Source organism: Strix uralensis, chromosome 3 (genome assembly GCF_047716275.1).
Source record: "Strix uralensis isolate ZFMK-TIS-50842 chromosome 3, bStrUra1, whole genome shotgun sequence".
NCBI lineage: Eukaryota > Metazoa > Chordata > Aves > Strigiformes > Strigidae > Strix > Strix uralensis.
Window position 1 is genome coordinate 109,396,727 of NC_133974.1, and position 21,459 is coordinate 109,418,185.

A 21,459-nucleotide genomic window follows, 5' to 3' on the forward strand; every position below is an offset into this window, starting at 1 on the left:
ACCATCAAGGATCAAAACTGCAGCACGCTCCTGCTGGCTTCAGGGGAGCTACAACAGCTTTTATCAGCATTTTATCTGACCCTAACAAAAGGAGCGAATTGTTTAGCAGAGGAAGAGGGTTCTTTGATTCTATCTTGCTGCAGACAAATTGCCCAAGCAAGGGCAAAGGGACAGGAAGCGAAAGGGGAGGAGGAGGAGGAGGAGGAGGAGGTGATGCTGAAGGTAGGTGCTGCTGCTGTTTAGCCCTCTGCTAACTTCCACTCGGTGCCATATTTCTGATGGCCCCTTCTGCAAACACTGATGGCAGGGAGAGGGTTGGGCCTGCTCCCTGGCATAGCCAACCTACCAAGACATTATGCTGATTATTCCTGGTGCTGATGTATCGGTGTTCATTCAGGCAAAGCCCAAAGCATTCAGGCTGAGAGGAGTTTCATGACAGTGAAGACTACAGGCTGAGACCTTCCTCTGCTTCACACAGTCCAAGAGCCCTATCTTCCAAAACCTCAAGTACAAGACTTAAAGTCAAGGATGAAAGCCCAGAAGCCAAGGATGAAACCCTAGGCAAAACTCACATCAATTCAGTGAGGTCGACACCACAGCAACTGCAGGTGCCAACCTCTCTGCAAATCAAATGTGTGAAGCAAACAGTGAAGGGACAATCTGATTCTGTCCTTTGAATCAAACTCGTTAAAATGTCTGTTGGTATGTCACTCCAGAGCCTATATATGTCTTTCAGGGAGACGAGGGATGCTTTACTATTACTTAAAACCACAACAGTGCTGAATGCTAATGCAGTTCCTGTTGTGTAGTGCTGATCAGATAATACACTGTACTGCTTACAAGCAGAAGTTGTAAGTGCTAAGCACTTGCTGTTTTACCCCCCTAGTTCTCATTCCAAAAGGAATCCTTGTGTTTCAGCTAGCAATAAATCTTAGATCTGAAAGGAATAATTGAATTCCTTCTACTAGGCTGTCTCTTTTTCCATGTCATTAATGAAAAGAATGTTCTTTACTATAAAAAACTCACTTCTTTCTTCTCATGGATGAAATGTATGATAACATTGAAATAAATATCGTGAGAGGGAAAAGGCTAATACGGGTCTTAGCAGCTTGCAGCAGCTTCAGACTCAAATTTTGCCAATCTCTAAGAAACTTAGGTCAGAAAATGCCGGCACTCAGTTAACGCAACCCATGGCTGACTACAGCAGTGAGCGTCTCCACAGGCACGCAGCCGTGACAGCAGCTCTCTGGTGGTGAACTCCCACCATGGCTGGGAAAGAAGAAGCTGCAATCTACGTTTTCCAAAAGCTCCCACCAATTCTGAACACATTCGTGGCACATACACCCAGACTGAAACTTGCAGCTGGAGACCTTGAGCTTCGGAACATACCCACAACAACTCACGCTGAAAGGCACTGGTGGGTGATCATCCCTGTTACAGAGCAAATCACACATTTTGCTGCCTAAACACTGATTTAAAAGCCAAAACAGAGGCACTTGCTTTTGAAGCTGGTAGACCTCAGACTGGAGCAGCTTCCTGAACTACTTGCAGCCGTTGCGCAGGCTATGCATGACCTGGCTTTTTGTGTGTATAAATAAGAATGAAATTCAGATAAAATTTTATAAAGACATTAACGAGTACTTTAGAAGCAGATTCCTCTGTCTTAAGCACACTCCTGGGCTAGTCCTCAAGATCCCACCAGAGTCAACAGAGAAGAAAGGTGCCTTAGGAGAAGACTTATCCCGAGGAGACATCCAACGAGGCTGAGCAAGGTGAATTCCCTAAAAGGGCCATTTCAAGTGACCCAACAAGTGTGGAAGCCCACATTCCCCGAAAAGTAACATTTGAGAATAGGGATTAGGCTGCAAAGTTACTCAGTGATTTGAAAACATTAACGTTTAGTTCTCAGTGTCTGTTAAATATTAACATATCTTTTTTAGAAAGCTTGGCTGGGCTTCATTGGAAGAAAGCAGGTCAAATTTACTTCACAAATTTACCTACTAGTATAAACAAAATAATCTCTAACAATTACAGAAGACTAAGCTTAGCTGAGATGACATTTAACATCATACATAGATGCCATTATTTCTCTAGTGAGTTAGGACAGATTTACATGTAAAGAAAACATTAGCTCAGCACTGGCTTTCAGTCATCGCATGGCATGTGAGAGCTCAGTGCTGCGCTAATATTTTCTTCACATGCAAATCTGTCCTAACACATTATAGAAATAATATGGAAAATATGAGACAGGTGGCTGACTATGGTTTGATTAGTTTTTGTCATTGCAAGGCTCTAAAAAGGTAAAGACAAAACTGTAAAGTTTCCACTGGTCCGGGAACTTCACTCTGCGGACATTCAGCTTAACATCCGAAGGGTCCAACCAGCCAGGCTCCTGACATCCTGTGATTCCCTTCACAAGGGGATGAAACCTGGCTGTTTCCAGAGCTGGGAACCCTAAGGATGATGGACCTAATGTTTGCTCTTCCTGCACCTTGGAAATGCTTTGGGCTTTTTTCCACTTTTTATGAATGCTTTCAGTGTGAAATTGTTTGAGAAACAAAATATGCAAGAGACAGCAGCTGTGCTAGCAAGTAAGTCCCTCTATGAAAAGGATCTGCTATGTGCCATATAATTCTTATGCTGTCAGTCATGGAGAACGTGCACAGAGAAGAAACCCTTCCCAATGAGTTTAAAAGTGCTGATCAAAATGGATTTGAAATAGCACTGCTTGTCTCCCATTGGGTTGTGGCAACATCTTGACTTAGCCTCCGTGGGTGGGAGCCCATAAAAATGCCGCTTATTCCCCGAGAAGGCCACACGAGTAGATAGAAGACAAGCTACCAAACAGAGTGGTGCTTTGTGAACTCCTTGGAGTGCACAGCCTCCATCTACGAAGAGTGTGAAGCTCTGCTTAGCCAGCCTGGCACCAGCGGATCCTGATCTCATCCCAGCAGACAAAACACGCCGTGCTGTCAGGCCTGCTGAGCAGGGTGCTCTGAGAGTGGAAACACAGAGGTGTCCACCTCATTCTCCTCTTCCTCCTAGTCTACCCATGGCAGGGCTGAAGGAGGCTCCATCCTTTGACAGCTTACCTGGCGTGCTAAGCACTTCCCTGGGCAACGATGGGCATTACTAGAGTCACTCTTCAACAACAAGCAAGCAGGGCCCTAATACGCTAGACATTATATTGATACTAAATTGGTGATACTACTCACAAGCTCATAAGCTTAGGAGCTTTTAAGATAAACACGGTGGGAGGAAGGACTAAAATACATAAACACAGTCAGCATAAAGATATACATTCACGGGGCTTGCATGCATCACCATAGCCATGTGGTCATGGTTTCTGTTACACAGAGACTTCCTGATCACAGTGACAGCTAGAAAAGGGAATAAAAGCATATTTAATTTAATTGATTTTTATAGGAACAGATCAGGAGTGCTGTTTTCAGCTTGTGCCTTGGAACATCTCAAAGAGAAATATGCAAGGGTCTCACAGGCCCTTGGCTGACACCAACCCTATCTAAACTTGGCTCCTTTCAGAAATGTGTTACAGCCATTGTGTGTCAAACAAATAAATCGATTAAAAAAATCACCTGTCAGCAGCAATGCTGTTAGCTTTTTCCAAAAGCTCTTGCCATTTTGCACAGGTTAATGGAAGTCTCTTATTCTGAGCAAGCTGCTCTGCCTTTTGAAAGAAGAGGTTTCACAATGTACCGAGAGTCACTTGATTACTATTCTGCCGTATGTCCTTGCATTTCCACAGCAGCTGTGGGAAAGCCAGGAAGAGGAACACTGAAGTGTCTTGCACTGTTTTTCCAGGAGGGTGTTTTTTTTCCCCTTGACATGTCATTTTTCTATAGTACGTACTTGCACAATTTCTGCCTTTCCCCCCACTCGTCTGTTGCTTTGTCTCTAGTTGCTGAGGAATTGACAAACCAGGGTATTTAGGTCAATTCACCGTAACGACCAGCACTGGAATATCTTTCGCTTAAGGGGTGCAGCCAGCTTCCAAGACTGGGGCCAAGCCTCCTGCTGCCGAGTACACCTTGGTCTATCAGCTCTCCCTTGGGAAGAGCAAACAGGGTCCCCCAGGAACAGCAAAACTCATAGACTCGTATTTTCCTATTGAAGTCAATGGGAATCACAGTGAGAACAGGGCTTATTTTGGGTGTGAAATCCCCCTTAGGAGCCAGGCTACTGTCTCAGGCTACCTGTGCCACGCAGAGCCTGGGACAGGGAGCACCTTCTCACTCCCCTATACACCCAACCTGTGTGATCAGCCAGGAGGAAGAAATCCTCCCTCAGCACAAGATGTGCTGTGATGGAGAAAGGTGCCTTCTAACAGCCGCTGCGTCCCCCTGGCTCAGGCAGTGGGTGAGCAGAGGCATCCTCTCCTTCCCCAAACTGCCTGTGCTGCCATCGCAGGGGGTGCATGGTGTCAAACCATGGCGTCCCCATCCCAATGTGCTGCCTGGACAGGCTGTCCCTCCCACACAGCCCGAGAAGTGTAATTGCTCAAGTGTCTTTGAAACCTTGCAAGCATCAATAAACAAGCATGGGGTTTCTCCAGCAGCAGCCCACAGCCTGGGGAAAGCCACAGCTGTAAAAGCTCTTACATGGTGGTTTACTCAGACCTTAAGTGGACTTGCAATTAGACAACAGCAAAACATCGAATTGCTCTTACGGTCACTGCACTTCAGAAGTCTGCTATAATCATGGCAGGGTCACCGCATCCCAGCACTGCGCAGCCCACCGGGCACCAGAGCACTCCAGGCGGGGACAGGCAATGTACTGAGTAAACTGTTTCAATAAACAAAGGCAGAGCCCGTATCAGCCACCAAGCTGCTCCAGGTCACAGTGTCCAAAAAAGTGGCCACACTCCCTCCCTCCCTTTCGCTAGGCAACATCATTTTCTTACTGGCCAATTTGCGGGCCTGACCACAGATGAATTTTCCTACCTGAAGTACAAATGGAGAATGAGTCTCTGCCAGCCCGTTTCCCGGGGACGCCAGAAGGAACTACAATAGACAGCCGGACATCCCTAACAGATTTGCTAAGCCAGACGGCCTCCAGAAAGGAAGGGCAGAAGCAAGCCTGCTGTTTATCAAATCTGTAAACATGCTATGGGAGATGTGCGGCGCAGACCATATCTGCAGCAAGAACTGCTTTCCTGCTGCTCGTCATTACCTCTCCCCCAGGTACAATAGCCCTCCCCTGCGCCAGCAGCACCTGGTGCAGACAGGCAGGGCTCTCTCCCTGCCCAGCGTTCATCTACTCAACCCAGAGGCATGATGTGGGTTTCTGTCGGCCGAGGTCTCCCAGGGTTTATTTTGACGGAAAAGCAGGAGTTGCGGAGAGAGCTTCTCACACATTCCCCCTCATTACACAACTCATTTCCAGACCATGTGCGTTGTTAAAAGGAAAGAGTGAGTTCATGAAAACAAATGAGTGTGCAACCTGAGACTGCTTCAGTAGCTGCCTTCTGCTGTCATTATGGATTTAAAAGATGTTGCCAACCGGTACACAAAGTTGGGTGTTATTTATATGAATCAGCTTTGAATTACTGGGCATTTGCGCACGATCCTGCTGAGAAGTTGACTACAACCTGCCAAAGCCAGTGATCCGCCCTGCACGGGACCTGTGGAGCCCAGCGGAAAGTATCATTGTAAATCAGCCCAGCCACTCCTGCTGAGACGACTCCAGCACTGAAACACAAAATCAAGTGTACCTCCTCAGGCTGCCTGACACATTTTGGACCAGATCTTCATCTCGTTTAGCCTGGAGTAGTCCCACTGAGCCCAGCAGAGTTACTCTGATCTTAGACCTGATCTGATCTCGCTCTGATCCAGGCCTTTTGGCAATACAAATGAGCCTTGCCTGTTCACTGCCGAGCCACCAGCCTGGACGAGCTCGCTGGAGGCCACGGGAGGCTGCGCAGAGTCAGCTTGAGGCTCCAGGAAGCTTTCCACAAGAGCATCAGGCATGATTCTGCCCATCAGCAAAGTGTTTTCAGCAGCAAATCAGTGGGATCTGGCACTAGGAACAGTCATTAGTATGGAGAATAGAGCAGAGATTACTACAGCTCATGCACACAAAACTAGCAGAATTTAATCAGCAGGGGGATTGTAGCAGCTCCCAAAGGGAGCAAGCTGATTCATCAGTTGAGAGCCCCAAAATACAAAACTGTCTGCAAACACGATGAGCCACAGACTTGTAACTTCATTAACTATGCTTCCACTCAGCTGCTTCTCCATCCTGAGCAGAAGTGAGCCTGAGTTCTTGGAACAGGGCAAAACAAGTAGAAAAGCAAAGATATTTATTTCAGCCTGCTGTTTTACAGACCACAGTCTTGTCAGTTCTTCATGAGTTTGATATCTTCACTTTACTTAGATGTTTCCCTGCACTGGTCTTCCTCATGTCATTGAGCTCAGCAGAGTTTCACCATCACATATTTAAAATTAAGGAGCCACTGGGTTGCCCTGAGTTCTTCAGGGTTTGTCAGTGTGAGGCTCCAGTGCTGAGCTTGAATCAGTGAAATGCCTCAGCCAGAGGACAGGAGAGCCCACGTGCTGGTCAGAGAACCTCGTGACAGACACCCCGCACTGGGGTAAAGTGGTTCAAAGCCCTCCGGATAAATTGTGTGACAGCTCAGAGCAAAGCATAGCCTGTGCGGATCATTCAGACATGGAATGAACTCCCCAAGTGATGCAAGAAACCCCATGAGTGTCTGCCTTTGAGAGCGCCTCAAAGCCCTCCTTTCCGAGGAGACCTTTCTGCTCTAATACAACACGATGCTTTCTCTTGCCTGAAGCCTCCCAACCAGCCCCACAACAAGATCTGAAACAAATGAACTTAATATAAATACCTAATAAAAACATGCTTACCTAAAATATAAGATACCCCAGAAGCAAAAAGTTTTATTCAAAAGAGGAATTACCAGAAATTCTAGGGATTTTTGCTTCCATGTGAAAAGGCACACAGACACTATGGTGGTGGGCATCAGTATAAATTTTAACAGACAGTTGGCCCACACAGTTTTGACTCCAAGGAGGAAATAAATTCTCCCTTAGGCTCTTGTAAACCATGGGAAACCTCCAGCACCCAGGGAAGCTGTGCTGAGGGAAAACTGAGGTTCATGATGACATGTCAGCAGAAGGCTGCAGTCCGTGGGCGCGCGCTAAGCATGCCGGCGGGCAGCTTGCAGTGCCGGGGAAGCTCTGCAAGGACTGTGCACGGTGGGATGGGTACTGCTGCTCTCTCCTGCGAGCAGGGGATTTTCAGACTAGGAACAGGGATAAGCTTATCATGTGAGGGAAAGCAAGCAGCGTCAAGCAAATGGAAAGTTTCTCTGCAGACCTCTGCTGCGACAGACCTCTGCCCTCCTGCTGCAGCTGTGCCTCGGAGCGAGGATGCTGCCAGCCCTCACCCCACCTCCCCGGAGCTGGTGCAACACTCACCACTCGGGGCTTCTGCTGGTCCAGGGTTTGCAGGAAGGCCGGTGTCTGGTCCAGGGTGCGCTCGGGGTCGCTGGAGATGTCCTCTTCGGACTCCTCCCAGGATGAGGAGAAGCCCGTGGAAGAGGCTGAGGATGACGACAGCTTCCGGACGGGCAGGCTGCCGGGGGGCACGGCGCCCGCCTCCTCCTCCGGGCCCCCCAGGTCCGTGACGATGACGGCGGGGATGCTCCCACCGAGGGCTGTGCGCTGGCCCTCAAGTCCTGTGGGGACCACCACCACCTCTCCTCGCCGTGGTGCAGGCCCTGATGGCTCCAGGGGGCTGCTGTCCTCTGCTAGCCCCACAGCTGGGACCACCATCACCACTGGCCTCCCCGAGGGCTCTGCAGTGCTCGGCCAGACCTGCACCCCACCAGCACTGGGGGCTTCGCTCTCCCCGTAGGCTCGTGGCCGCGGTCCGGTTCCAAGTCCCACCATCGATGCCACGGGACTGGCGGGCCGGGGCCGGGATGGCCGGGGGCTCCGCGGCAGCTGGGCAGCAGAGCTGTGTGCCTGGATGTGTGCCTCGAAGAGCCCCACTTTCTGGTTCACCTGGACATTGTGCAGCTCCCGCTGAAGCTGCCGTGCCGTGGGGGGTCCTGGCTGCCCCTCTTCACCCCGGCTACCCCGCCGCCCCCCGGGGCTGCCTGGCTGCCGCGGGGGCTCCTCAAGCGGCGGGAAGAGGAAAGCGGGGCCACGGCGCGGGGAGCGGGGTGGCACGGGGGCCGGGCTGAAGACGGGGAGCGGGCGGCAGCTGCCGGGTGTCTCCGGGCCTCTGGGCAGCACTTGTCTGGGGGGAGGCGGCGTCTTGCTCCCGCCACTTGTCACCTCACTGTTGCTATTCATCATCACCAAGCTATTGAGCGCATAGCAGTACACGGCCATAGTAGTCAGCCGGGGCGCACAGGGGGGCCGCCGCCGCTGCCGCCTCGGCGCTCAGGCTCCGCGGGGCTGCCGAGGGTCTCTCCACGCCGGGACCAGCAGCATCGCCGGGAGGCAGCAGGGGAGCTGGGCTGGCCCCGGCCCGCAGCTCCATAAAACGGGACGGCTGCAGGGAGGGAGAGAGAGACAAGCGGTGAGAGTAGCTCTGCACCCTCCCCTCAGCTCACCCTCCAGCTGCGCACACAGCTGGCCAGATTCTTCCCTTCCTGTGTGCCCCCCTCCCAGTCCCTGCATGCATCCCCAGTGTGCCACCCCTGGGGACATGACCCAGCCTGGTCAGAAGGGTCTGAGCCAAAGGGAAATCAGGTTTGGGGCTGTTTCCCCTCTTTCCTGCCTTCCCCGTCCCCTCTCCAGGTGGCCGGTTGATGCAGCCGCAGCAGCGGTATCTGAAAGGACACACAGTCAGCAGCCATTCCCGCACAGAATTAGGGAGTTACAGCCAACTGGTGTGAGCTGAAAGTTGGCCACTTTCAAGTTTTGGCCCCAAAAGCTGACATTTTTCTGATGGAAGGGAAAAACTCCAAGCAGATCAGGTTTGTCACCTTCCAGTTTGTCACCTATGGCCAAGATCAAGCCTCAAGCATGGATTTCTGTTCAATGACACACGTGAAGGCTCCCTGCTTGCAGAGTTTTGTATGGTATGGGACCACATCCCCACTACTTCCCTAACTCACCACGTGCAACAATGGGGCTTTGCACACCTTCGGAGTGCCCTGCCTAGCCGTGCCTCCCGGGCGCCCGCCGGCCTGCCGGGCATCGACCGCCCCAACCGCCTCCAAGTCACGGCCCGGATCCCACACGCAGAGATGTGTGGTGGCGTTCGCCCCGCTGTGCGTGTGAGCGTGTACGCGTGTGAGAGAGGCTCTGCTTTGGTGGGTGGCTCTCTGTGCCCCTCCGGACTTCGGCGTGCCTGCCTTCACGGCCGTTTGCTCCCTGGGCCATGGGGGTTGCACCCCCCATCCCATGCTGGGGCTTGGGAACCCATGAGATCCACACAAACAGGTTGCCCACACGAGTGTGCAGGTTTACTGACACACGCGTGTGCGGACTCTGGCTATGGGTGTTTGGAAGCGCCTGTGTGCGATGCGGTGCACAGTACCCCTGCACATCCCCCTGTGAGGCTGTGGCAGGTAACTGCCCCCAGGTCTAAGCGCAGTCCCCAGCGACGGGGTGACCGAAAGGCTCCCCATCCCTCCAGGCACTGCTCGGAGGCAGCGTGAGGCTCAGCACAGCCCAGGCACCCCCTCTTTGCAGGGATCCCCGGCACCGCAACGCTCCCCACGCTCCGGCTCGGCTCTGAAAGCGAGCACCGGCACAAGGTGCTCGGCCAGATTTTGGGGTGCGGGACAGCCCGCTTGGGGCCAGGGCAGGATGCGGGCAGCAGCCAGCCCCTCCGCCCGCCCCCACCTCGCCCCTTCCTCCCTGCGGGGCCCGGCCGGCACCGCGCACCGCCCGCGGCCGTCCCCGCGGAGAGGCAGCAGCTCGGGGGGGGGCCCCCGCGGCCGCTCGGGGGGTGCCCCGGCGGAGGGGGCGGCCGCGTCCCCCCACTCGCCGCCGCTTACCTGGGAGCGGGATCCGCGCCCGCCCTCAGTGCGCGGTGCCCGGCAGCTCCCGCCGGCGCCGGCGGCCGCAGGGCGCTGCAGAAACCATCTCCGCGGGCGCGGTGCACGGCCGGGAGCCGCTCGCTCCGCGGGTTCAAGCGGCTTTCCTCGCCCCGCGGGGGGGCCGGGAGGCGCCGGGCTCGGCCCCTCCGCGCTTGGGCGGCGGAGGCTGCGCGGGTGGCTCCGCGCTCCGGCCAGGTCCGCGCCGCGGCCCCGGCGCCCGCTCCCGGTGCGGCTGGAAAGGCGGAGAGGGGAGGAGGAGGAGGAGGAGAGGGAGAGGAGCGGCGAGGAGGAGGAGGAGGAGGAGAGCGGAGGGAGGGGGTAGGAGAGCAGGAAGGAAGTTGTGAGCCTGTCTGGGGTTGAACTCAGCGGAACAAGTTTCTTTTTTTTTTTTTTTTTTGCTCGGCGCTGCTCGGCTGGAGGGAAATACTGAAAAAAAAAGTTTCCATTGTTAACTAAAAAAAAAAAAAACCCAAACCACCACCGCCGCGTTTTGGCCGCTGTGGGTTAAAGATACACGAGCCATTTTCCACCCGCGGCCGGAGCGAGCGGCGGGGGTCGCGCCGGGTCCCGGCGCCGCCGGTGGGCACAGCCCGCGGGTCCCGGCGCAGCCCCGCCGGCACTGCCCGCCTCTCCTCCCCGGCGCGGCCGCCCCACGCCCGCCGGCTCTCGGTTCCCGGCCCGGGCGCGGCGGGCAGGGCAGGGGGTGCTGCCGGCACCCCGGGATGCCGCGCGGAGCTCCCCGCCGCCCCGCTCCCAGGCGCGGCCCGGCCGCGGTCCCTCTCCCCGCAGCTCCGTCCTGCTGCTTCTCCGCACGTTGGGACATTCGGGCCAGAGCAGGGCTGGGGCAGAGCCCCCCTCGCGGGGCTGCGCGGCTTCGGGTGGGCGCGTCCCGCGGAGGGGAGACGAACCCCCCCCCCCCCCCCCCCTCCCGGTGGGGCTCTCGGCACATCCACTCGCTGTGGCATCGCCCCGGGTTTAGGCAGGGCTGTAGCTGCCCCGTCCGGGACGCTGTCTGTCCGTTTTGTCTCAGGGCAGGCCACAGACCAGCTCCTTGTCGGCTCCTGCGGCCCCCAGGAGCGGGTCCCGCTTGGCAGAGGGAGCAGGCTCTTGGCTGTGATACAGCGTGATTTCTGTATCAAGATAACTCATTGGAAATAGTTGTCTGCATGTCAGCACTTCGGGAGAGCAGGCTCTGTGATTCGCTCTCAAAGCAGTAGTCAAGGTCAAACCCAGATGGCAGTTTTGGGGTTGGTCTGGACTGGCCAAGGGAAAAAAAAAATAAAGTAAAAAAGAACAGTAATTTGTCTCTGCTAGGATTTCACAGCCTGGAATTTCCCCTAGAGAGGGAAATTGATGTCACAGCAGATCAGCTTTTTGTAATTAAGACATAACCTCTAGAGCGTAAACAGGGGCAGAGAGGTCTCCGAATCTGCAGAAGGTGTGCACTGCCAATCCCACAGGCAGACAGACAGAGACACCCAAAATGAGCTTATGTTTGTTTTTCCAGTAAGAGAAATGCTATTTTGAATTCAGTGCAGGAAAAGAGATTTTTAGACTCTTTCCACTCCAATCCCTTTCCTCAGTGTCTGTGCTTGGTCAGGAACTGGTCTTTCATGAAATAAAGTATGTGATCAATCTTTCTCAGAAAAGTGACCCCGCTGAGTACAATGGCACTATTCATGGGCATAAGCTTCTCCCCGTCTGCAAATATCTGCAGATTCTGGTCATCTCTTGCTCCCATTCCCTCATGTCTGCTTGCACACATCAAAAAGAAGGAATGTTTGAAAGAAATAATAAATCCAGGGGTACATGCAGATAAGCAGGTATCTTCTTTTTTTAAAACAGCTGCACTCTGCCATGCTAATAACATCTGCATGTACTTGCAAGCACTACTGCACATCTATGTGTGGAGGTTTTGACCATTCTTTGGGGTCGTTGAAGAGTATTTACACCAGCCTAACCACAACAGGTACTTAAAGCCCTTTCTTAAAGTCCCACAAATTCAAATGCCATCAGATATTCATCCTATCAGAACAGGACAAAGGAGCAGTGAATTCACTGTGGCACATTTACTGATACAAAACTCCCCAAGGGAGAGCTGGCCTTAAAACATGGCAGTATTTTTGTCATATAACAGAAATATGTGATGTTCAGAGCTAGAGCTAGAGCTGTTCTGTGGGCATTATATACAACAACAAGCTTTTCTTTATGAAGGAATCGGCTAATAAAAGTGGAAAGAGGAAAAAAAGGTCTAGGGATAAGTCTCTGACTTTTCAGAATGAGTAGGTACAGGAGGGAAATAATTGTTTCCAGACTGGAGCCAGGCAGCAGTCCACATTGTATAGTGAAGAAAGAGCAGACAGCTTTCAGCACACTTGTTTCCAATCAAGTGGAAACCGAGCGTCTGAGGTTAACCTAAATGGAAAGCACGAACTGAAACAGGTTGCTAGTCCAATCCAGGGACAAGGATGGAGGCGAGAAAGGAGACAAGTTCCTTCATAGACACAGACGGATGTCTCCAGGCACCAGCACTGCTGTAACTGCTTGATGGCACTGAGGAGCTCTCTCCATGGCTTCAGCACCGTTGTGTTAGGTGCTGTACAAAGGGAACAAAAAGACCATCCCACTCCACCTCACTTGCAATCTCAACGTACATTCTTCAAGGAAAAGTCCAATGCTGGGTCTTAAAAGATCTTGCTTCTGCTTAAGCCATGTTCTTAATTTGAATTTATACTTCCTGATTCCAAAGAAAATCCTTGCGGTGCTTGAGGATATTGAAGCAGGCTGGGTTATGGCAAACAGTTGATCCAGCCAACTTTTGTGTGGGCAACTTGTCCTTATTCAGGAGAGTGGGGCCATTAAAATGAATGGGATCTTCCACTTAGGAAGGGCATATATCCACTGCAGGATGTATTTAGTCCTGAAACAAAGTGAGGACAGAGACTTACAGAAGGGCATGGAGCCGTCCTAACTGTGTAACATCTCCAGCTGACACACTGGCTATAAGTATTTGGGGAAAGAAATATCACAGCTGTCAAAGTTAATGGTCTCCCAGCACTTCTTCTGTGCACTTGAACAGAGACACGTTAATTATCATGTCCTATTTAAAAATAGTTGTTCCAAATGTGCTCGCTGTGCCCAGTGAGCAGTGTGTGTGGCTCAGCTGGGCTATGGCCACTGCGCCCCTGGTTTCGAGGCTGCTGAGCTCTGCAGGGTGGTGGCTGCTTGTAGGGGCAGCAGGACGGGCCCTGAAGTGTGTGAATGTGTGGGGGCAAGAGGAGGTTGGGCTGGTGGTGGGAGCGGTGGCTCTTGCAGCAGGATCGCCTGCGTCCCACTGGAGCTGGATGAGAGGGCTGTTCGGGCAGGAGGGGAGATCAGCTGAGCCCAAAGTAAATGATGGACAGGAAAAGCAGGCAGTACAGCCAAGGCTGTTTTACTCCTTTCAGTCTCTGCTGTGACCCTAGCTGAAGTTTTGCTTTGACTGTTGCTAAAGCCTGCTCCTGGGCACAGCCCACGAGGGCTAGGGGAGCCCTGGCAGACCAGGGCGGTGCTGGTGACCCTCTCAAGCACAGGCAGAACTGTCCTTTGACACTTACACCCTCTTCGTTTGGAATCAAGGTCCGGGTCCACATGGCAAGGCTTGCCATGCTGAGCCCTGGGACAGTATCTAGAAGGCTTCCAGAGCATGAAAATGAAGACGGTGGCCCTGGCCTTTGGCACAATGATGCTCACATCACTGTGAGGGCCTGAGGCTTGGCAATAGGCTCCCCAAGACTGAGATGTGTGGCAAGTCTCGGCACGTTTCTCTCTAAGTGCATGGTATATTCCTGCCCCTGACCTGCCTTCCTTAGGGAAAACCCAGAGAGATATGTACTGATTTGAAGAAGACCCCCCTCCCCAATCCAAACCACAGTAACAAGCAAAAAAAAAAACCAAACCCAAAATGCCTTACCAAAACAAGGTCCTGTTCTGCAGAAATACCTCCTTCCATGGAGTGGGGAGAACAGCTGCGTGATAGATATTGGTCATCCTATTCACTTAAATCCTTGGAGGCACTCAATTTATATGGTGTGGGCTGCATTATAAAGTTAGAACAGGACAGAATGGACCACAGTCTACTTAGTATCAATCCAATTGTAAAAACAAAACAGAAAAAATGGTAACAATTTAATCATAAACCAACCACAATCCTAGAGTACCTTCCTCCTTCCATTCTTCCTTTATTATAAGACTCTTTTTCTAAATTATTATTCTCTGTCATGGTTTGTACTTTTTGGACAAGACAGCCTTCACTGAGGTTCAAAGATGAGTTGTCCAAACTGTCACCATTCATCCAGTTCAGCATCCGAAGGACCATCAGCATCTTTGCAGTGGAAGTCAGTATTTTATGGCATTTCCTCAACAGTGAGTTGAGTTTTACAATCATATAAAATACAGAAATAAATGGACAAACACAGAGTAGTTCTATACTCAGCAGACTGACTTTATGTTTATGCTAGTGTGACGGAGAATAAATCCGGCTAATATCTTATAAGAAAAAGAACAACAGAAGATCAAGAGGAAACACAACACTGAATTACGTGCTGAGAATTGTCCGTGTTCAGGCAGGTGACTGCCACACTTGCCAGGCATGGCACACTTCTGGTCCTGCTGGGCTGGCAGGTGAAGCAGAGGCCTGAGAAAAGGCCCGGAATGTTTATCTTGCACAAGCCCTTTTGCATTGCTTCAGTGGCAAAACAGGCCGGAAAGACTGTTTTTCCCAGTTCTCAGCAACTTCCAAGCTGGGTTATCTGGTCATGTGCTCCCCTCCTGTTATCCCACAGGAACACATATGACAGCAAAATTAAGCAGTGACTGGCTAATATTTTTTGTGCCAGCTCCTGTTCAGAGAGCAAGAACACAAGGCTCTGCAGAGACACCTGTAGCAACTCAATGTAATTTAGGGCAGCCCGTGTACTGTACCCAAGTCTGCCTGAGCTCGTACGTCCACCCAGAGCACAAAGGAACCAGTTTCGTTCTCCGGGAGCCTCCTCCACACATTCCTGCCTGCACCTCGCCCCATGCTGCACAAAGTCATACAGCTCAGCACAGCCAAGAAAGCCAGCCAAAGATCTTGGCGGTCTGTTCCTGCCTCTGCCCCTGCCACGCTGTGGGGTGTCAGAAATGTGGCTTATTGCCTCTCCACCTTGGTTTGCCTGCCTGTGAAACAGGCAGTATGTACTAAGACATCCTGTGTCTCCCAGGGTATTTGTGGCTGTGACCTGCCTGAAATTTCATATACACTTGGGATCCTTGGAGGAAGGGATGCATACATAGAATCACAGAATGGTTTGGTTTGGAAGGGACCTTAAAGATCATCTAGTTCCAACCCCCCTGCCATGGGCAGGGACACCTTCCACTAGACCAGGCTGCTTAAAGCCCCGTCCAACCTGGCCTTGAACACTGCCAGGGAGGGGGCAGCCACCACTGCTCTGGGCAACCTGGGCCAGTGTCTCACCACCCTCACAGAAAGAATTTCTTCCTTATATCTAATCTAAATCTACCCTCTTTCAGTTTAATGCCATTACCCCTTGTCCTATCCCTACACGCTCTTGTAAAAAGTCCCCCCCATCTTTCCTGTAGCCCCCTTTAAGTACTGGAAGGCCGCTATAAGGTCTCACTGGAGCCTTCTCTTCTCCAGGCTGAACAACCCCAACTCTCTCAGCCTGTCCCCATAAGGGAGGTGCTCCAGCCCCCTGATCATCTTCGTGGCCTCCTCTGGACCCACTCAAGCAGGGTCCTCCTTATGTTGGGGGCCCCAGAGCTGGACACAGCACTGCAGGTGGGGTCTCACGAGAGCAGGGTAGAAGGGGAGAATCCCCTCCCTTGACTTGCTGGTCACACTTCCCTTGATGCAGCCCAGGACAGAGTTCATTTCCTGGGCTGCAAACGCACATTGCCAGGTCATGTTGAGCTTCTCGTCAAACAACACCCCCAAGTCCTTCTCCGCAGGGCTGCCCTCAATGCACTCTTCGCCCAGCCTATATTTGTGCTTGGGATTGCCTCGACTCATGTGCAGGACCTTGCACTTGGCCTTGTTGAACTTCATGAGGTTTGCACGGGCCCACCTCTCCAGCCTGTCCAGGTCCCTCTGGATGGCACATCCCTTCCCTCCAGTGTGTCGACCGCACCACACAGCTTGGTGTCGTCAGCAAACTTGCTGAGGGTGCGCTCAATCCCACTGTCCATGTCACCAACAAAGATGTTAAACGGCACCAGTCCCAACACTGACCCCTGAGGAACGTCACTCGTCACTGCTCTCCACTTGGACATCGAGCTGTTGACCACAACTCTTTGAGTATGACCATCCAGACAATTCCTTATGCACCGAGTGGTCCATCCATCAAATCCATGTCTCTCTAATATAGAGAAGGATGTTGTGAGGGACAGTGTCAAATGCTTTGCACAAGTCCAGGTAGATGATGTCAGTTGCTCTTCCCTTATCCACCATCACTGTAACCCCGTCATAGAAGGCCACCAAATTTGTCAGGTACGATTTGCCCTTAGTGAAGCCATGTTGGCCATCACCAATCGCCTCCTTATTTTTCATGTGCCTTAGCATAGTCTCCAGGAGGATCCACTCCATGATCTTGCCAGGTACAGAGGTGAGACTGGCTGGCCTGTAGTTCCCCAGGTCCTTTTTATTTCCCTCTTTTCCAGCCAGTGGGAACTTCACCGGATCACCACGACTTCTCAAATATGATGGATAGTGGCTTAGCCACTTCATCTGACAGTTCCCTCAGGACCTGCGGATGCATCTCATCAGGTCCCACAGACTTGTGCACCTTCAGGTCCCTTAAATGGTCTTGAACCCAACCTTCTCCTACAGTGGGTGGTTCTTCATCCTTCCAGTCCCTGCCTCTGCCTTCTGGGACCTGGGCTGTGTGGCTGGAGCACTTGCTGGTGAAGACTGAGGCAAAAACGTACCTCAGCCTTCTCCATATCTTGGGTAACCAGGTCTCCTGCTTCCTTCTGAAGAGGGCCCACACTTTCCTTAGTCTTTCTTTTTTCACCAATGTACCTATATAAGCTTTTCTTCTTGCCCTTGATGTCCCTGGCCAGATTTAAATCTATCAAGGTTTTAGCTTTCCTAACCTGATCCCTGGCTGCTTGGACAATTTCTCTGTACTCTTCCCAGGCTACCTGTCCTTGTTTCCACCCTGTGTAGGTTTCCTTTTTATGTTTGACCTTGTCCGGGAGCTCCTTGTTCACCCATGCAGGCCTTCTGGCATTTTTGCCTGGTTTCCTCTTTGCTGAGATGTATCGCTCCTGAGCTTGGAGGAGGTGATGCTTGAATATCAACCAGCTGCAGTCCGAGGTCTGCACTGCAGCCTCTCCCTTCAGCAGCTCCGCCTGGGTGGATACGTCCATGCACAGCACACATAGGCAGAGCGCTAGCACTGGACTAAGAACATCAGGTTGGCTCAGACACTCCAGGCTTTGCAGCAGGACTCTGGAGAACTGTTACAGAGCTCAAGAGATTTAAAATGTATGTATGGAAAATATTATGCATAGCAAAGTACTCCAACAAGGAATTATATACACATGATAGGCAAGAAAGTTTAGGAACCCTAGCACAAGCACAAGATGTTACATTTCCTCTTGATGCAATGCATATACACCAGTGGTCCTTTTACTTTTCCCTCACCTCATAAGCTCCCCAGGATGAAGATGTGAAGGTCTGATGTGAATGCCCACTGGTTTTGTATCTAAATTTGCCCAGCAGTGTCAGTCCCACCATTTCTGCTGCCAGAGAAGAACCCAGCTCTGCAGTTGGTATGTGCCACAGCTGTGGTCCTCTGAACTGCAGCAGGGCTTTACATTGGCAACTTGGCCCACGGTTGCTGCTTGCTGATAATAAGAATATAAATACATGCACGTTTGGGGAGTAACCCGTGATTCAGCATTCATGTTTCCTTTTTTTGCACAGACTGAACTACAGGCAGTAGGAGCACATGAAATATGTATTGTTGAGTTTTACTGAGGTTCAGTAAAAATAAAATTATAAAGGGAAATCCTTCCCTGTTGGACCCTGAAGCTACTAAAAGTTGTACCTAAGTCTGCGGTTGAGGGGATAAACAATTAGATTTCAAATACTGCTTCATTGTCTGAAGAGGTTTTTCCTATTCTTGGGTCACAGTTATTCCACTAGCCTGTGACCACATAACCATAATTGGTCTGAGATAGCTACGGTCATGACAGGAAAGACAAGCTATTTTAAAGTGTGCAGTGTGTCATATAGACTGTTTTGGGTTTGGTAGTACACAATGGGGAGATTCAGTCTCCAGGGCTGTGAGATTCCACTGCACCTTTCAGGGGTGAGATGAATGTGGAATCACAAGAAATGCTGTCCAAGTTTCCACTCTGCAATGAGTGATCTCTGTGTTTTGAAAAACTGGGAGAGGGCACTGAAAAGATCATGATTAATAATTTTAAAGCCCATACTGGGCTGTGGGCACTTAGTTTAAAATAAAGCATGTTGGCTCTCTCCAAGACTCTATTTTTGCCTGTGATATAATAATATATTTTAAGGATTTACCATAATATTTCTATGATGGACAGATGTTTACCTTTGTCTGTTCCTGTGACTGTGAAAGGAAAAGAGCTGAGCTTTGAATAAGTGCAGCACAGTTCAATAAACTGGCAGATCTAGGTTGATTCTTCATGATTTTGATAGCTAAAGCAATAGAGCTATGAAAATGTTCCTAAACGATGTTGCCAGACAACAGTGTATTATCTGTGCTATTTTCTGTATGTAGCACTGTTCATTGCCACGCAACAAATTACAAAGGTCAGCAGACCCTGACCCTGAAAAGCAGCTGTATTATAGCAGTCACTGGAAAACACCAGTCCTTACACATAAAATTGTCTCAAGAAAGAACATCTTTCCCAGACAGATTGAGACCTGCACACTGGATCATGCTTTTCCTCTGAACAACTAGAGGTAAGTACAGCCCTTATGGAAAGAACAGCATACATGTCCACCTAGGAAAATTGTCAGCCCTATCACAAGGTTGTATACATATGTACATGCATGCATGCCCAGGCATAATAAAGGTACATTTTAATAGTACAAGAGCAGCTTCTCCATCCCCAAGCAGTACTAGTCAGAGCCTTGTCTCCCTGCTGCCCCCTGCCCCTGCTCTGGAGACATCCACTCTTGGAGATAGGAACTGCTCTCTGAGCTGCCTCCCCGGTTCTGGATTTGAGCAGCAAATTCAGCAACACAGCATGGTTTTCTTTGCTGTGCTCCCACCTTCACTGGCTGGTATGCCCAGGACAAGGCTCCCTCTTGTGCTGCCCTTCCTCCTCCCCCAAGCGTTTCCAGGTTGCTCCTGGATGGGTAGTTTTAAGATTTTTAAGCCACTGCTGCAGACTACAGAATTTCAGATCATTGTCATTTCCCACTCTACTGTGCTCTCTAACCCTGCACGAGTTCCTAAAGCTGGAGTTATCCCCTCTGTGTAACTAAATTGAAGCATTTAAACCCACATTTAGGTACCTGAGTAAGAACAGATTTCAAGAGCCAGGACAGTCCCCCACCTCACCATCAAGTTTGCCACTCTTTACAACTCTCTGTGCTGCAGGAAAAGGGGAAAGATATTTCATGGTCTGGCAGGTACTAACAGCTGCTTGCAATTTGTTATCTAAAAAGCCATTACAGCTGGGGAAGGGTGAAGATCTGGCCCAGAGAGGAGACATTAACCATCCACTTCCAAGCTTGTGGAAGCTCATGAGCTAGACTGCAGCTCTAATGTGTTCCTAAATGTTACATATTTGCTCTCTGATTCCTGCCGGATGGGGACGGATACCACAGAGTTCCAGCTGGCTCCTCTCTCTCTCCTTCCCAGGGGAATTCACCTAATTGCATAAGAACTTAATAAGATGCAGAAGTGAGGGTAGAAAAGGAGACACGTGGGGCCTGCAGGTCCTCTGCAGAACCCCTGTGTTTACTTCCCACTTGTTCTTCAATCCTTTTCCATCCTTTGCTCTCTTCCTTTCTGGACATACCTATAGACACCCGTAGCCCTCGTTGTCTGAATCAGATTCTCCCATAACAGCAGCATTCAGGAGCGGGTTGCGTAGGACTCCAGGCTGGCCTGAGACAGGCGGAGCTGGCAGAAGGTGGTGCTGCACAGAGGCTTCGCTGCCCACTGCTGGGGAGCTCCCAGGCCTCCCTCCAGCTGGGCTTTTGTGCACCCATGCTCCTGCCATTTTTCCCACAGGCTTCTGCTGTTTGAGAAGAGCAGGACTTGTCTGGCATAAAGAACAAGGAGGAGGGAGAACCAGGGGAGCTGGCATGTCTCTGCTGGCCTCAATGCCGGGTGGGCTGCTCTGCCCTCAGGGACTGGCTTCTTGAGGCTGGTGGAGATGTTCCCTCTTCACCCATCGGGGGTGCAGCCCAACCTGTGGGGACAGGGCTCACCTTGTGAACACAGCCTGCACCCCCAGCTGAAGGCACTGCAAAAGCTGGCAGCTGTTGTGTTCTCTTCACGGAGAACAGACTGGAACTATTTTTCTTCAGGGCTGTTTTATGAGGAGCAGGAAGAGGACACTCGGTCAGAGTGCTAACGATTACCTTCAAAAGTGCATCTCCCTGTGACTAAATGTTTGAGGTTTGCCAGTTCCTTTACATTCTTACCCACTGGCTGAGGACAGTCTTGTCCTGAATAGGAGAATGGGAACCGTGCAAGAGCTCAGCCGTCTGACATCTTCCTGTCAGAGGGAGATTAATAAAAGCTGCTGGAGAAATGCCTTGGAATGACCCTTTCTGATAGGAGACAGTATCCTGGAAACACCCATCATTTATTGGCAGAGATACTCACTTCATTCCTTAGCTACACAACGAAATTTGTTTAACTCTCCTCAGGGTCATTTTTAGACTAGATTGCAAGTGTGTTTTATGTAAAAAAAAAAACAAAACAACAAAACCCCAAACACTTTGTTTCCTTCTGTTTTACATTTCTGACATTTCCTGAAAGGAACAAAATGTTAGAACAATGAAATATTTTTTACAGCCCTATCTGTCATTAAGAGACAGTTTGCTTAACATCTCTTCTTCCTTGTGAAGGTGATGGATGGGACTGAACAAGATTTACAGGATCCAGTAAGTGAGGTGCCATTTGCATCACCAGCAACAACGGTCATCAGGGAATCATCTACCATTTTTATTGTTTCAAGAAGAGACATGGAAGAAGAATGGAGCAGGCTGAGATTTATTACAGTTGGTGGAACAGACTTTAAAGTTAGACAAATGGAAATTTGGAAATCTGGGTTCTTTACAGGAACAGACCCTAGGTCAGTCTGTTGAGTTAGGCAGGGCCCTGTGTTTGTAGGGAATGGCACATGACCGTACTCAGACTTGAAATGTCCAAGAA

At 50.9% G+C, this 21,459-nt stretch overlaps 1 protein-coding gene and 1 long non-coding RNA gene across 2 annotated transcripts in view; both read right to left on the reverse strand.

The window, feature by feature from the left end:
• The window catches only part of ITPKB (inositol-trisphosphate 3-kinase B), a 70,083-nt gene extending 59,626 nt beyond the window's left edge, over nt 1-10,457 (reverse strand). The window contains exons 1-2 of the mRNA XM_074863860.1: nt 10,001-10,457; nt 7,461-8,544 (exon numbers count right to left, since the gene is read on the reverse strand). Of these exons, the coding sequence (XP_074719961.1) occupies nt 7,461-8,381 (921 nt within the window). The 5' untranslated portion in view covers nt 8,382-8,544; nt 10,001-10,457. The remainder of the gene's footprint in view (nt 1-7,460; nt 8,545-10,000) is intronic.
• Nucleotides 10,458-12,096: 1,639 nt separating this feature from the next.
• LOC141941335 (uncharacterized) overlaps nt 12,097-21,459 on the reverse strand; it is a 59,613-nt gene continuing 50,250 nt past the window's right edge. The window contains exons 9-10 of the long non-coding RNA XR_012628284.1: nt 13,995-14,117; nt 12,097-12,962 (exon numbers count right to left, since the gene is read on the reverse strand). This is a non-coding gene — a long non-coding RNA (uncharacterized LOC141941335). The remainder of the gene's footprint in view (nt 12,963-13,994; nt 14,118-21,459) is intronic.